The sequence below is a fragment of the Hirundo rustica genome, chromosome 1 (genome assembly GCF_015227805.2).
Source record: "Hirundo rustica isolate bHirRus1 chromosome 1, bHirRus1.pri.v3, whole genome shotgun sequence".
Lineage (NCBI taxonomy): Eukaryota > Metazoa > Chordata > Aves > Passeriformes > Hirundinidae > Hirundo > Hirundo rustica.
The window spans coordinates 67,788,506-67,803,763 of NC_053450.1; the positions used below are offsets into that span (position 1 = coordinate 67,788,506).

At 38.4% G+C, this 15,258-nt stretch overlaps 1 protein-coding gene across 6 annotated transcripts in view; it reads right to left on the reverse strand.

The window, feature by feature from the left end:
• Positions 1-15,258, reverse strand: part of FHOD3 (formin homology 2 domain containing 3) — a 379,860-nt gene that overhangs the window by 21,068 nt on the left and 343,534 nt on the right. For 4 of the 6 annotated variants that reach the window (XM_058422724.1, XM_040087625.2, XM_040087634.2 and 1 more), the window contains 4 exons: positions 10,723-10,913; positions 9,011-9,203; positions 3,498-3,527; positions 787-958 (listed from right to left, as the gene is read on the reverse strand). In XM_058422724.1, coding sequence (XP_058278707.1) covers positions 787-958; positions 3,498-3,527; positions 9,011-9,203; positions 10,723-10,913 — 586 coding nt within the window. The remainder of the gene's footprint in view (positions 1-786; positions 959-3,497; positions 3,528-9,010; positions 9,204-10,722; positions 10,914-15,258) is intronic. The other 2 variants (XM_040087661.2, XM_040087652.2) reach the window with 1 other exon arrangement.

The following is a 15,258-nucleotide window of genomic DNA, read 5'->3' on the forward strand; positions in this document are numbered from 1 at the left end:
AGTAAACTACACACACACAGACTTAGTGTTGGATGCTGTGGATGTGCTATCAGTTGTATAACAAAATTATCAATAAAGTGTAAGATATTAGACATGAAGGAGAAGAAATGCCAGAGAAGAAAATGAAGACTTGAATTTTGGTGCATCATCTTTACTCCAAAATCATCTTCCATGTATTGCAAGTAAGGAAGTGGTGAGGGGAAGACAAAAGCAAGTACCCATTACCTTTGCAGTTTAGCAGGGAGGCAGTTAAAAGACACATCACCTCTTTCCTACCCATTTTCTTCCCAAACTCACCTCAGTGAATCATAAAATGCTGCAAGATCTTTTCACTTGAATTTGAATTGCTACTTTCTACTTGCTTCTACTGGAAATAAAGAGAATACCACATTCCGGATTCTCCAGATGGTCCATGTTGCTTTCATTATAAGAACAAGAACTGGGGTGTTAGTGGGCAGTCACCATCATCATGCAGGGAGAATTGAAAATTTCTGCAGGCTTGGACTCCTGATGCCCCTACTCTGGCTGTGACCTGTGTGTTGAAACTTCAGGAAAATTATTCTTCATCCCCATGCCCCAATTCACTTCTATCATGAAAAGACCACTGGAACGTTCTCCTTCCCCTTCTACCTTTTCAGCTGTGAGTGCTACGCAAGGGGCACATGACCTACGTTCGGGCCACTGTGTGGCTACCACAGTGCAAGAAATGGAAAAGAGGAATTTTGGCGCTTACCCTGGCTCAAACTTCCTCAACAGAGCACCCAAAGAGGAAATTTTGGCACTTACCCCGGCTGGCCCGGCTCCGAGTGCGGACGCCGAGTGCCATGGTGTTGTCCCCACCCACGGAGCAGGTCTTCAGCACAGCCTTCATGTTCTCGTGCTCGGCAGCATCCTCAGCGTACTGCAGGCCCTGGGGCTGGCTCTGGCAGGGTGGGGAGCTGCTGGAGAACTTGCCAGACTGCAGGAAGAAAAGGATTTGTTGTTTCAACTGAGAACAGCATGGACAATAGGCCAGGGGCTTGACTGCGAATTGCAAGGAAAGAAGTGTCATCCCAGGCTTGGTTTGGAGTGCAGCTACTCCCAAAAGAGCCCAGCAACAGTTGCTCCTCTCCCAGAGCATTCACTCTGACCAGAAATAAACCTGAAACAGGGTGACAGCAGGGAGCAGACACAGAGGAAAAACAGATGCATTAGCTCGAGCTTTGTAATTTTGACCTTATGTCTGAGAGTAAAAGGTACAAAGCAAGGACTTGCTTTGAAATCTTTGATGCAGACTGGGCCTGATCTGGGGTCAGGCACAATGCTGAGAAGAAGAGCATGAGACCGAACAGAAAGAAGAAACTGCTTTTCTTTCCGTACAATCAACTTTCAGTAGCAAAGCAAAATGGGGACAGTGGTCTAGGAAGACACCTTTCCCTCTTGCCTCTCTGCCATGCTGCCCAGAAAACTCTCAAACTCCTCTAAAACATAATTATCTACAAGTAATTTTAATACACATTACCACTAATGCCTAAAAAGTCCCTGGTCCCAAAACACCCAGACAAGTTATTCATGGACAAAACACAAAAATTGCAGTCAGAAGAACAAACAAAACCTTACAAGAGGTTGAGGAGTCTGCCCTCTGCTTCCCTGACACCACGACTACATGAACAACAGCAGCTATGCTAGCTGGGCACGCACAGTGTGGATATGCAGCAGCTCCACCAGTGGGAGCAGCAGAAGTGGGTACTTTCTAAGGAGAAGGGCTTGCATTGCTGGGCTACTCTCCCTCCCCAGACTCAGCCTCCAAAGGGCTTGGATGCTGGTATTTGCCACTAGGCTCTTATCTACAGAAAGGTCAAAGCACATTGAAAATACAGCCCTGACTGCAGGAAATACCGACCCTGTTGACAGCAAACAGGCATCAACAGATAATAATAAACCTCAGTACTCTCACTCATATCAGCCCAACATCAGACACCGAAATATGTTTTGTTTTTCCTTTTAATCTTTCTTACTCTAATTCAGCACAGATGAAAGGACAAGTGTTGCATTCTCTTCTTCCTTTGCATAATAAACAACATTAATTATTCACATGGTGATATCAAGCCAGTCAGTTAAAGGGATGCAAACCTGCAAAACCCTTCTGTCGGAGAATGGTAAACTGAAAGAAAAGACTGGGCCCTATTTTCAGAGCCTTGATCAAGTCCCCATGTCAAGACTGCACATTCAAAATGTGTAATCTGGAAACCAATGATAAAATGATTCTATTTTAACATAGTGACTTTTTGGGGTAAGATAGCAAGTCAACTGAGTAGCAAAACAATAATCCCTACAAGGCACTGAGCTAAATCTATCAGTATGAGACCTATTTTTGATAGTTAGAAGTTTGTTTTCTTGTTAAAAGATTAGCTTGCAACATTTTAATGTGAAAAATATGCAAGTGCTAGAGTTTCACATGTGAAATTAAGAGACAGAAAAATATTACAGAAAAACTCCTATAAAAGGGCATGCTGTTTTTGCATTAAGACTACTTATACAAAGTGGGTCGTCCAGGTAATCAACACAATCTCCAAAAAATTCCAAAGGATAAAGCCTTCACATAACCGTTAGTTCCTGTTCACACAGGTTAGTTACATATTGGCATAAACAGGCAAATTAATTTAATTTTCTTTCCATGCCCTAAGCTATACAGCACAAACCAACACTGGGGTCGAAGCTCTAGAGCCAAAAGTTTTATTTAATTTCCTTAATTTTCAGATGTTGCCATAAATTGCTGCCCAAACCCCAGCCTATGAGAAAATCACCACCACCATGAAACAGTGAGCATTAAGCCACATTGTTTATGTTCAGCAAATTGAAGAAAGCTCTAACGCTGAACAAAAAATGCATTGTAAAAAAGATGCTCCTCAAATCAATAAACTTTTATTATGAATATAGCTAGAGCATCACCTTCAGAAGCACTTTATGATAGACACATGAACTACTCCATGGCTCACCTCTGATGACTGAAGTGTCCAATTCTCTATTTATACAGCAAGGTAAACAGTTAGGATTTGCTTAACATCCCTATGCCCTGATGCTTTTGAAAACTTCATAAAATAATACCACGTGGGGTTACACAGCTAAATGAGTACAAAATTATCCTCATAATCCACAGCCCTTAATTACATCTTAATGGTAACTTAAGATCCCCATAACATTTAGATTACTGATGTTTTGGGTAATGGGGATACTTTGCAGTACATTACAGACAATAAGGAAAAGAAATGAGGAAACCTAAAATAATTAAGGCCTCAGATAAGGATATCCTTATTCAAGGGGACAGGCATGCATATGGTTAAAGCTGACTGTAAAAATGCATTCTTATGATTGAGAAAAAAAGGTATGAGAAATATGTCATGGTTCATAGTTCCGGTTGAGCAGATAGAATTGAGTAGCCCATACTATCTGAGTTAGAAATTAGATGTCACAGCACACAGGAGACATGGGATGACATGCTTTTCAGAGAACCGTACCTCAACATCCTCTTCTTCATCGGTCTGCCACTGGAAATAAAGGACAAGGTGGAGAAGGACAAATAGCAAGATTTAGGAAAGACAGCACTGCCAAACCATGACAGAGTAAGAGGTAACCATGGTACTGTTTATGCAATAGGAAGACATAAAAATAGAAGACATATAAGGAATAAATTCCTTAGACAATGAGCTTGCTCTTTTTTTTTTTTTTTTTTTTTTTTACTGATTGTATGTAGAGTAGACTGTCACTGCCAGTAGGGTACGTAGAAATTTCCTGATTTTTCTGTCAGAAATGGTGAACAGAAACTACCCCTAATCCATCCTATTTCTCTCCCTTGAGTCATGCAGCTGTTTGCTCCATAGAAAGTGACAACACTAGGTAGACTCCTTCCTCCAGCTCAGTGCAGCACAGGGTGGTCCTGGCTGCTGTTTCTCTCAGTGCAGAGGTCAACCTCTTGGCAATTCCTTTTCTCTACACTTTAGTGTTTGTTTTAATTCCTTTTTTAAGTTGGTGTTTTTCAACTTCCAATTCAACAGAACACTCAGATCAGATGCTGGGTAGTCTTTCAATAAATGCTTAAAGTTCTTCAGTAGCTCCTAATACTTGATCCTGGAAATCAGAGAAATGCAATTATCCATTGTTATGCAGGGCTTTCACCCCCTGTGACAGCAGGCATCTAAAACTATCTTGATGGTTGCACTACATTAAAGGCACAGACATACAAAAATATAGTGGGATATAGAGTATTCTTAAATTCAGGGATTTACAGGGAATTAGCAAACTATTTAGAGCTGTATTCCCAAATGCCTTGGGAATTCTTCGCTGGGTTAGAAGATGCCCCACATGGAAGTTTCCCAAAGTAAAACATGGCTTCTCAAGTGTCTGGGCTTCTTGTTTCCATAATTTTCAGTTTGATTGTTTATAAAGCACAAACACAGTCCAGAAATTTTATGCATTTGTTTTTTCATTTGTGGGTTTTGTTTTGGTTTTTTTTTTTAGAAGAGGCATTCCACCAATAGTATTCCTCTCCCTAGTGTTACTAATACACATTTTTGACCTTATCTCCATCTCAGCTCTGATTTCTGTCTGGGATTGATACATTCTGTTCCAGAAACATTCATCATTAAAAATGAAAGCCTGATTTACTTTGGCCCTCAGCGTAGTTTCAGCACAATCTCCATAAGAAGATTAGCTGTGACTGCTGAGCAGCACATTAACATTACTTTTTAAGGGTATGTTTTATGCAAAGAGTGAGATGCCTACTCTAGTTTGGACACAGTGGTACTGACAGAAACACACTCACTCTGTTTTGCAGAGGAACCATGGCAGGTATGTTCCCTTTGCATTAAAATTATCTGTTTGTCTTTTTTTTCTGTTCCCTGGAGGGCAGGGAGTCACTCTATAAAGCAATTCTTCTGAAGAGGACCACTCTTCACTTTTTGTCATGAGTAGGAAACAGAAAGAAGAATAGGAAGTACAAACAGTCTTGTATTATAATTCCAACTCTCTGTTTATCTATCTAATCTAATGCATAATTCTGTACATCCAGCTAATAAGTAAAGGGCAGGAGGAGAGCAAAAAGGCAGTCAGGGCAAGGTAAAATACTAGAGAACACAGATCACAAAGACTGTGCTCCAAACAAAAGTGTATTATAGTATTACTTTATATCAAGCTAGATTTTCACAGGGTAAAGTCCCAGCTGCTGGCCTTCAGTGCTTTTAATCTAGTTAGGAGTGATTTGTTGTGGACTCACTTCAAGGGCACTTCTCTGCTTGACTTTGCTCATCTCCAGTACCTGGGCATTACCACTTCCCTCCCTCCTGCTCCACATGGAGAGCACTCACTCCTAGAACCACTGTCCTACAGCCAAAACTACTCCAATGCACAGGAGATACAGTTCCCCACCCCCTTCATATTTCCATGTCTGAAGAGGCATTTGTCTCTAGAAAATAGTGACCACAGGATTAAAAGCATCAAAATAAATAAATCAACCTCATGTTTCACAAGAGAATCTGCTATTACCCTGGGTGTGTACATTCTGCCTTGTATTTCCTTCTCCATTTCATCATTATAAAAACACTGAGGAACAGCAATAAATGAGGAATTTTTTAACATGCAATATTATCAAAAAGCACTGGAAGAATATTGCTATACTGAATACTGCTTGCAGACACAAGATGTTAATTTGAAGTAAAAAAGGCCATTTGATTCTTCTGTCATTCAAGATTGAATGTTGCAGGACAGTTTGAGATCTTCCTTCCCTTCCTCCTGCCCTCTTATTTTTCCTTTAGGCTAGCATTTTTGTGCAGTGGATTTGCTGTTTCAAAATATTATGTCTATTACAGAGCAGTTTTGGAATTGAAATTTTTAAGTATCATGAAAAGCAGAGCTTCATAAATCTGAGAGACAGATGCTTATATTACCTACCATTATTAAAAATAATTTAAAAGCTCCAACTTGTATCTATAATTGCATTTCTTCCCTACTTGGTTGCTTATTATTTTTTGAGTGTATGAAATGACAGCTACCATTGGCTAAAGCCAGATATAAGGTTGCAGAGGCTAGGAAATTTCCCTGTGAAACTGTGGCAAAACACTGCTCTACTCTTTCCCTTACCCCTCTCCTGCAGATAACATTCGCCAAGATTTAAAGTGACATTGCCCAGTCAACTTCAGCTATGAAAGAACATTTAAACACAAAGAGATCCGTGGTAAAAGGCTGAAAGAAAGACTGGAAATATTCCCCATTGCGCTCCTCAGCCCTACTCCATGTGAGTAGTTGTTGAAGCTGATGCAAGTTCTCCATGCAACGAGCCAGCAGACTCCCCATGCAACGAGCCAGCAACCCTCTGCCTTCCAAGTCTGCAGGGGGGACAAGGTTTAAGAGATACAGGCCTTTCCTTAAGAACTGGGTTGGTTCTGGCTTATTCCTTTCCTGCTTTTGTTAAAATCCCTCTTCATCTGCCTAAAGTCAGTATACTGTGAGGTGATAAAAATTAGACCCTGAGGAAACTTTCAAAAGGACAGGGAGGTAAATTTCAAGTAACTGCACAATACTTTTAGGTCATCAAAAGCAGAAAGTAAAATTCCATATGACTACTGCATTATTATAATCACTTTCTACAAAGAATTTCTTTACAATGTCACTATCTCAACTTTCTTCTATCAGTGTTTTGTAACTTGTGAATCATTGTCAATGCTTTACTGATCTATCTCCCCTTTCCAAGCCTTCAAATATAAAACACTAAGAAAATCAAGACCAGATACAAACCACAGCCAAAACAAAACTACAATAAAATTCCAGGTTTTCATCATTCTTCACACATAAATATCTTCCATCCTGCTGACTTGGAAACTTGTTTTGAGGTAGATATAACTTTGAAGTTGTCAGAGGAAGCCGTGACAAACAGTCTGATGCAATTTCAATTCAGTTTTACCATATACTGCAGTTCAAATAAAAGGTAAATGAGGCCATATTACTGGGCTATGGTCAAAGAGATTTAGCTAAGTTCTGAAGTAACTATGTGGCCACATTAATAACTCCCTTAAAGAATGTTCTTGTAAGGGCAGTCTTAAAGACTGTTGGTTTTCACTTGTGCAGGCAATTTGGTTTCAAGCTAATAGGACTGTTCTGTAATTATAAATTAGTGATCGGCAAAATATGTTCCATTTTTTAAGATCTGCAAGGTATTTTCTAGTGTAACACTATCTGACAGATGGCATTTAATTCTTGCCAAATCTCAACACCATCTTGAACTTTACAACAGATCTTCTTCCAACGATACTTTTGTTCTGGGAAAGGCCTTGATGCCACCTTCCCTCCATTTTCAGGAAAAGGCCATTGCCCCTGGGTCTGCCCCTTAAGAACTCACTGTCAAGTCTGAGACTTTTTCTGGTTTGAAAGTGTCCCATTTCTCTGCTTCCTGAATCCAGCAGCCAGTCACCAGAACTCCTTTCCCTCTCTCATTTTCTGCAGGAACAGGATATAGACAAGCTTTTTGTCCTGTCACAGCTTATTCTGGACAGATAATACATAAACACTACATTATATGGTAGGAATACTGTAGGAAAACAGTAACTCCTTTACATCTCAGTCTTGCTTAAACTAGTAAAAAGTGTCAAAGCTATGGGAGGGAATGAAAATTTTAATTTATGAAACTATTTGGTTAATGCTGTCTTTTGGCTCCTCCACATCAGGAAAACCAAAGAGAAATTGTAGAAAGTGATCTCGCTTCTCCAGAGGTAGTTTTGAAAATTTGTATGACTATATGATACCCTCTGTATAAAATCAGAGCCTTTTCCTTAACCTGAGGCTACACCAAAAGAAAAAATCCTTTGATAATAGTGAAGGTTTAACATTTTTTCTATATGGGGCAGATTTCCAAAGAAGATATTGCCAGGAAAGATCTACAAATGATCGTGAGTCAATGACTTAAATACAATCTCAATTCATGTCAGTCCCAATACATATATATGTATTTATATATTTATATTGACCCGTGTTGTCTGAGCCATAAAACTGTAATCAGCTTCGGGCTTTTCATGCCAAAGGCAGGGGTAGCTTCAAATGCAATGAAACACTTGCATTTATTTAATTGAGACTCCAGATCTGGATTTTGAGACAGCTGGAAACTTTTATTAAGTACTGGCACTTCTTAAAACTCTATTTGGATTGAGTTAAACTACATCAACTTAAAAAAAAAAAAAAAAAAAAAAAAAAAAAAAAAAAAAAAAAAAAAAGTCGAGGGGATTTAAAAACCTATTATGCTGACAAAATGAATCTTATTTTAATTTATTCTATGAGTATGCAACCTTACAGTCAAAACGTTTGCAGAGTAACATCTACTGTGGACATAAATTTGTCCATCCTTTCAGAATCCCAAAGTAGTCTGTTACCATAAAATAGGCTGGTCTGTGCTTTAAAGTTAACAAGAAAACTGCTGTGCATGCACATGAAATATATGTATAAGTGTGCATATATATATATATATATATATACACACACACATATACACATACACACACACACATACAGACATAAAACCAGATAAAATATCAAGACTATAGTAGAATATTGAAAGATGGAGTAATAAATCCATTAAAATTTGGCTGCAATCACTTAAATGGCTACAATGATTCATCATCTAAACCATGTTCTCATTTAGGAGTCTAATTTCTATGTTTTTTTTCTTTTTCATATTCTTAGCTGATCTGATACACACAGATCCTGATGTCTTCTAGATATTCTGCAGACTGCTCACTGTCTATGCAGCACACAGAGAAGTTCTTTTTGGATACTTAATTTCAGTTGTTCTCATCCTATACATTTTTACGAAGCTGAAAATATACACAAGCAAGGACCTGAAAGTTTTGTCTTCTAGCAGAGGAGAGTTCATTACTTACAGCACAAGGACCTCTAAAAATAAAAACAGAGTAAAAACACCTCATATACCACATTCAGTGAAAGAAAGTTTTAAAAATCCATGCTAAGGGAGACACCATTTGCCACTTACATCTGTTATCATTTTCCCTCTGGTCTTGTTTCTTTCCCTGTGGTTAGCTCGTTTCTGTTTTTGCTGCAGAACTCGTTCCCTGGTGGTGCGGTATTCCAGAGCAAATTCACTAATAATTTTGCAGAACTTATTGATGTTGACTTCACGTATTGCGTAGGGAGGATGGCCCATAAATAACAAAAATGAGTGAAACCTGGAAAAAAATGAGTGCATAAATGTAAAGGGAAAAAATCTTTATTGATGGTCTCTTGGAAAAAAAACAATTCTATATTTCACTGAATCCATTTATTACTTTACTAGTTCCCATAATTTCCTTTGTGCTACAGAATTTTCATGGATGCTTTGCATAACATTGGTATGTTTTATAATTAAAACCATGAAAGTCTAGTCTATGATAACTTCATCCCAGTCTACTTTCCCAGGCTGATGCAGGAGATAAAATGTTTATGGAACTCCATCACTTTATATGACTAATTTGGCACGTGAATGACCAATCTCATTTCAGTTATAGAAAAAATATTTATTGAATTTCAATTCTATTTATTTGTATTAAGCAACTTCAAAGAGGCTGTTAGGATGTTGGGCAAAGTCTAGACAAGATGAATGCAGATTTACAGGCTAGGAAACACAAGAAGGAAAGAATTTCTGCTTCCCAAAACTGACCATAAAATTATATTATCTACCGAATACATTAGTTTGGGACACTCTCAATTCACAGTTTTACTGCTTCTGTGGCATTCAGAGCTTTTGCACTATTTGCAATTTTTACTATTGCTTCTATATTGCTTCTATATTTACAGCAGCACACTAAATGTGTAAAAATGTATGGGATATCCCTTTAACTGCATCTGCATCCCTGAGGACAAAATGTCTTTGCAATCCTAGAAAGATGCAAGTATATGAAAACATTTTTAATAGCTGTCGGAGCAGTCGCAGGGTATCAGAGGAGAAAAGTGATATTTTTCTTACTTGCACAAAGCATATGATAAAGACAACAGGAAACTAATCAATTCACTTCCCTTGCATTGAAATTGGAATTTCTGCTTACTTATGGCATAAACCCTAAGTCATTACAAAAACAAAAGAAGAGCTGAATCAACTTCTCAGGTGCATACCCACAAATTTGGGATCATTTTGAATCCAGCACTTAATTTTGACCATAACAATTTGGAAATTATCCAGAAGTCAGAAAATCTCTCACAATTTCATTAAACCCAACAGCAAATCATAAGGAGAGGAATCTTAATTCTGCCTTCAGCTGGTATAAGCATATGACTGGTTTCAGTTTCTGCATATGATAAATTTGTCAAAAAAACTTCTTTTTTTTTTTCCAAAGCCTGTTCTTGTTTATCAGACAGTAGGCCAAGCCTCCTTAAAAAAAATCCAGAGATAGACAGAAAAATCTATCAGCTTAACTTTAAAGCTGCTAACTTTTGGGGACTAGGAGGCAAAAGACACAGTTATTGCACCTTGGGAATAAATAATTGCCTGGATGATTGCTGTTTTTTAGTCAAAAATACAGAGATTTCTTGAGTGGGGATCTTTCTTCAATGAGGACTTATAACAAAGTATACACCACATACAGCCCAGCAATATTCCTTGCAGGAACAGGCATCAAACACTTTTAAACACGTATTTATGATGCCATAACTTTATCACGGCATTTACTATCAAGGTATTGCTGTCACCATAGTAATATATTGCAATTCTACCTGTTAATTATTCTTCTATGAACAATCTTCAGGATTATGATTCTTTCTGCACAGTCTTTAAGGAACTCAGACATTTTTTGCTTTAGACTTGGCTTCATTTCATGCTTTGCTATAGCCTTAAGGTGATCCCATGATGCTTTGCACCGTCTTTCCATCTGACACAGGTTTTCCTGGAGTTGTTCAAAGTCAACCTGAAAAAAGAGAAAGGAAAAGGTAACACTCGAAGTGAAAACACTGAGCTTGTATACTTGGATATCCAAACAATGTAATCTGTGCATAAGAAAGGGTCAAGGTAGTGGAAACACAACATCAATTCACATTATTAATTATTATTAAAACAACAAAATAGCTTTCTCTATCACACTATGTCTAGGCATGTAATGTTAGTAAGGAAAACTGAAAAAAAATAAAAATAAAAATAATACCCATACACATATATTTGGTTTTATTCTTGGAGGCCTAACAGCTAAGGAAGGGGCAAAAAAATACTGTGATGTGTTTTTTCCCTTGCTAATAACTTCATGTTTGCACCAAGCAACTGCATGACTCAGTTTTTTTCTGAGGCAATACAAAACTTTCTCCTTTTCTCTACTACTCAAAGCTTTTTATACCCTGTTTACTGCTCACAGTTGTACCCCGCCAACAATTCTCCATTTTAGGAAGTACTTGGATCTGTTCCCTAGTCATGCACCGACTTGTTAATAGATGATCTAGTTCTAATCACAAAATTCATGGGCCAGAATTTTTTAAAGCTCTATTGAAAGTATGTGTTAGTTAGTGATCTCAGCACTAACTTTCACCCTTTGATACACAATACGAATTTACTGGCTTGTAACGAGATCATATAACGACACTGAAAGTCTCTCAACACAGTTAAAATAAATGATTGCACCTTACAGTAACATTCATCAGGACAGACGCCAACACATTCCGCAGAAAGTGAGGGAGAGCTTCTCCTCTATTCATCAACCAAAAAAGGTGTTCAAATTGCGATACTCTTACAGAATACACTCAGGACGTGTTGCTAACAACTCAACAAAGCGTATCAACGACCCAGCCACAGCACACAATAGATGAGAAAAATAAAACTACCCAATATGTTCTGGAATTCTGAAAAAAGAAAAAAATGATTTTATAATACCACTTCACAGTTCAGATGAACTCAAGCTATAAAATACAGACTTAGCTCCCAGATTCTAAACACATCAGTGCTTGGGATGTTACAGTCTCATACTCCAGTTAATTCCTTAATTGCTAAATGAAAACCAGTATCAGGGGCAGGTTTTATTTCATTCTTCTTAGCTGTGTGTAGCATCCACTGCTGAGACCTATACTGAGAAAAGCCATAAGAAATGCATTATTATTAAAAAGCCCCTGGTATTGATTTGATTTGTTTTTGCTGTGATTTATAAAGTGATGAATTTTTCCTCTTCACAAGGAAATAAAAACATCCTTTGATCCACTCTGCTATTCAGAAAAGCCCTGCAGGCGGAGCAGCTGTGGGGTATTTGCTTTCCTAATATCCATATCAATGCATATGTTGAAAAAAAAAAAAAAAAAGGCCTTTGCAGGTCAGTACTTTCCCTGTTGATGATAAACACATTGCTGCTCTCCACAGATGGTGTATCTAAAACACACATGGGGAAAAATACTAGCATTCCTGTTAAGGAAAAAAAAAAAATAAAAAATCCAAGGTTCAGCTCTTCTTAGTAAGAACTATCCAACCTGGTTGAGGAAGCCTCTCAGCCTCTGTAGCTGAGAAATTTAAATTCATGACATTTTATGACAGAATGAGTTTTAATCTGTCAAAAAGCTCTGAGGTTCAGGCTTTTAAGGGCTCAAGAAACATCCTTGGAGAACAACAAATCTGGGGGGAATGTGGCAAATTTCTGTCCCCTCGAAGTCTGCCATCAGTCAGCATATTCACAATAGTGGGAAGTTCCAGCAGGGACGGGGGCTGGCAGGTTGGGCTAAGGGACACTCATGAGTTTTTTGAGCAAAGCAAAAATTCAGTCCCCTGCAGAAGTCCTAAGGAGAGGGCAGTAAGAAGAATGCCATGTGAACTCTCCTGGAATAAACCTTTGTGGAGCACAGGTGTGCTCAAGCACAAGTTGTAAACTCCTGGAAGGAGTAAAGTAGGAACTCCGATATAGGACAATGTACCTGTGTATTCCCCAAAGGCAAACTGTGCAGCCCCTGAAAGAATGTGCCAAATGTTTGTGAAATCTCTGTCTGCCACCTCTCTAGTGTTTGGTCACTTGCTTGTGGACAGAAAGGAATATACTTGCAGAAAAACATCCTCAAGTGAAATATTAAAGTTCCAGGTTTTCTTCGATTCAATCAGGTACCCTACTTCACACTTTATGAAATGCCATTTCACCAGTGCCAATTTTGTGTGTAGACACAGAATCCATTACATTTCAGTCTGTTTAGGGTGTTAGATACAAATGTAACAGTAAGAGGGATGAGAAATCCTAACTACAAGAGATCCCCAATCATGTGTCCATATGATAAGGAGAACAAAAACTTGTGTGAAGTAACAATGACAATTATTCAATATATTATGCATAAAGAAAACACAAAAAGGCATTTATAATACCATACTACCTCTTTACCAGTTCACACACGGCATTGCCAAGGGAGCATGGACTGCACCTTCTGATTTATGTGCCTATTTCCAACACTTTACTAAAGGAATTAATGATGTATAATAGCAGAGAAACAAGATTCCTCTTTTTTGTTCATTCTTGCTTGAAAGGAAAGATGCACCAATTCTTGCCTGCAGCTGGATGGTCATGCTGGGACTAAGAAGGAATTCAGGTGAGTTGGGGCTCCAGGAGAGCTCAGCATGGGAGGTACTCAGACAAGAATTGCTGTGGCGTTATTTTATAACTATGCTCCACTGAATAAAAGGAAGCAGTAATCTAAAATAGTCATTACAGCTTTCTTGCTGGACAGTAGTATGCAGATGTTGTACCTGGCCCAAGGATTTTGAGGAAGGTGGAAACATATTCTTCTTCCTCCTCAGTACGTATATGTGCAAAACACAGCAGGCTTGCTGGTCCTGCATAGTTACCTTCTGTAAAATTTTTTAAAATTAATACATCTTCTTTTCTGCAGGAAAAAGAACAAGTGGTCTTAGGCTGTTATGCAAAATAGGAATTTCCCTTTTTTCAAACACTATGAAATGTTTGTTTTAATTTGTAAACCAATTTTGTAAAAGCAACGTTCTACATGCTTCTGGGATGTATTTGGTATCTTCCTCTTTCCTCTGGCCAGGTTTCTCTCCATTCACAATCACACTAGCTAAAAAATATTCACAACTACTGGTGTCTGTGAAATCTTTTGCTAGGCCCACTGTTCAGTCTCCTGAGAAGTGCCTTAGTAGACACTATTTGATCAGACAGGAGTAGCCATAGACAGTATATGCAAACAGGATGCAAATACAAGTTTATGTCACAAAAGCCCTGCAGAGTTAGCCTCAGCAAACCACTGCCCTAAAGTCACTAATGGGCAACTTTAGAATTAAAACCCTATTTTTCAATTTAACACACCACCATATTTTGCACAGATGACTCAGACCAAAGAATAAAACCTTCCAACCACATGCCAGAAACAACAGCATTCACTTTAATCACTTTATATCACTATTTACTGCTTGCTACCATAGAAGCAGATGACTTTGCTATAAACAACAAAAATAAAAATAATTCTACCAAGTTTCTCATTCCACTGGGCTCAGAATGCAGTGCCTCACGACAAACCTATTGCTCAAACAGCTTCTGTTCTCATTGGTTTTCACTTGACTCAAAAGCTCCCTCCACCATCAAATGACCCAGCATTTACTTCCCTGCTCATTCTGGTTCCCTGAACATTGTACCTTACAAGGCCTATTTTTCTCAAGTTCAACTCCATACAATATCACATGCCACGTGTAAAAGTTTAAAACCTTCTCATTTGTGAAATACTAGACCATGCTCCAATCATTCAGGCAGGACATGGATCAAGGAGCCTTTCTGATCTTTGGGTTGGGATGCTATTCCTTTGTGTAGCCATGAATATATCATGGCAACACAGGAACTGCACACTTTATTATTTGTTGGGAGAGAGAGGAACCGCTGCTATGAGGTAACACTGGGAATTAAATGCAGTAGCTCAAACCTAAAGTGCTTTCCACTATATATTCCCCAGAGCAGCATATACAACTCCAGGTATGCACTGCTGTGAACTGCAAACAACTGCAGCCACTGTGAGATAAGAGGTCATTTTTCTTTAGCTTTCCCTTAGCTGGAATGTGCTTTACAAACATGTTTCCTCTTCCAGCTAAATCTCCTCTACTCTTTGGACTAATCTCTCCCACTGCTGCAAGTACAAAACCAACCTAAAGTCAAAGATGCTGCACCTAAAGACACTCACGTTTCCTGCCTCCTATGCTAACATTCAGCTCTTCAACAGGGTCAAAGATGTCACAACTGGACTGAAGCAAAAAAAAAAAAAACCAAAAACAACCCAAACCAAAACAAGTAAATGAATGGA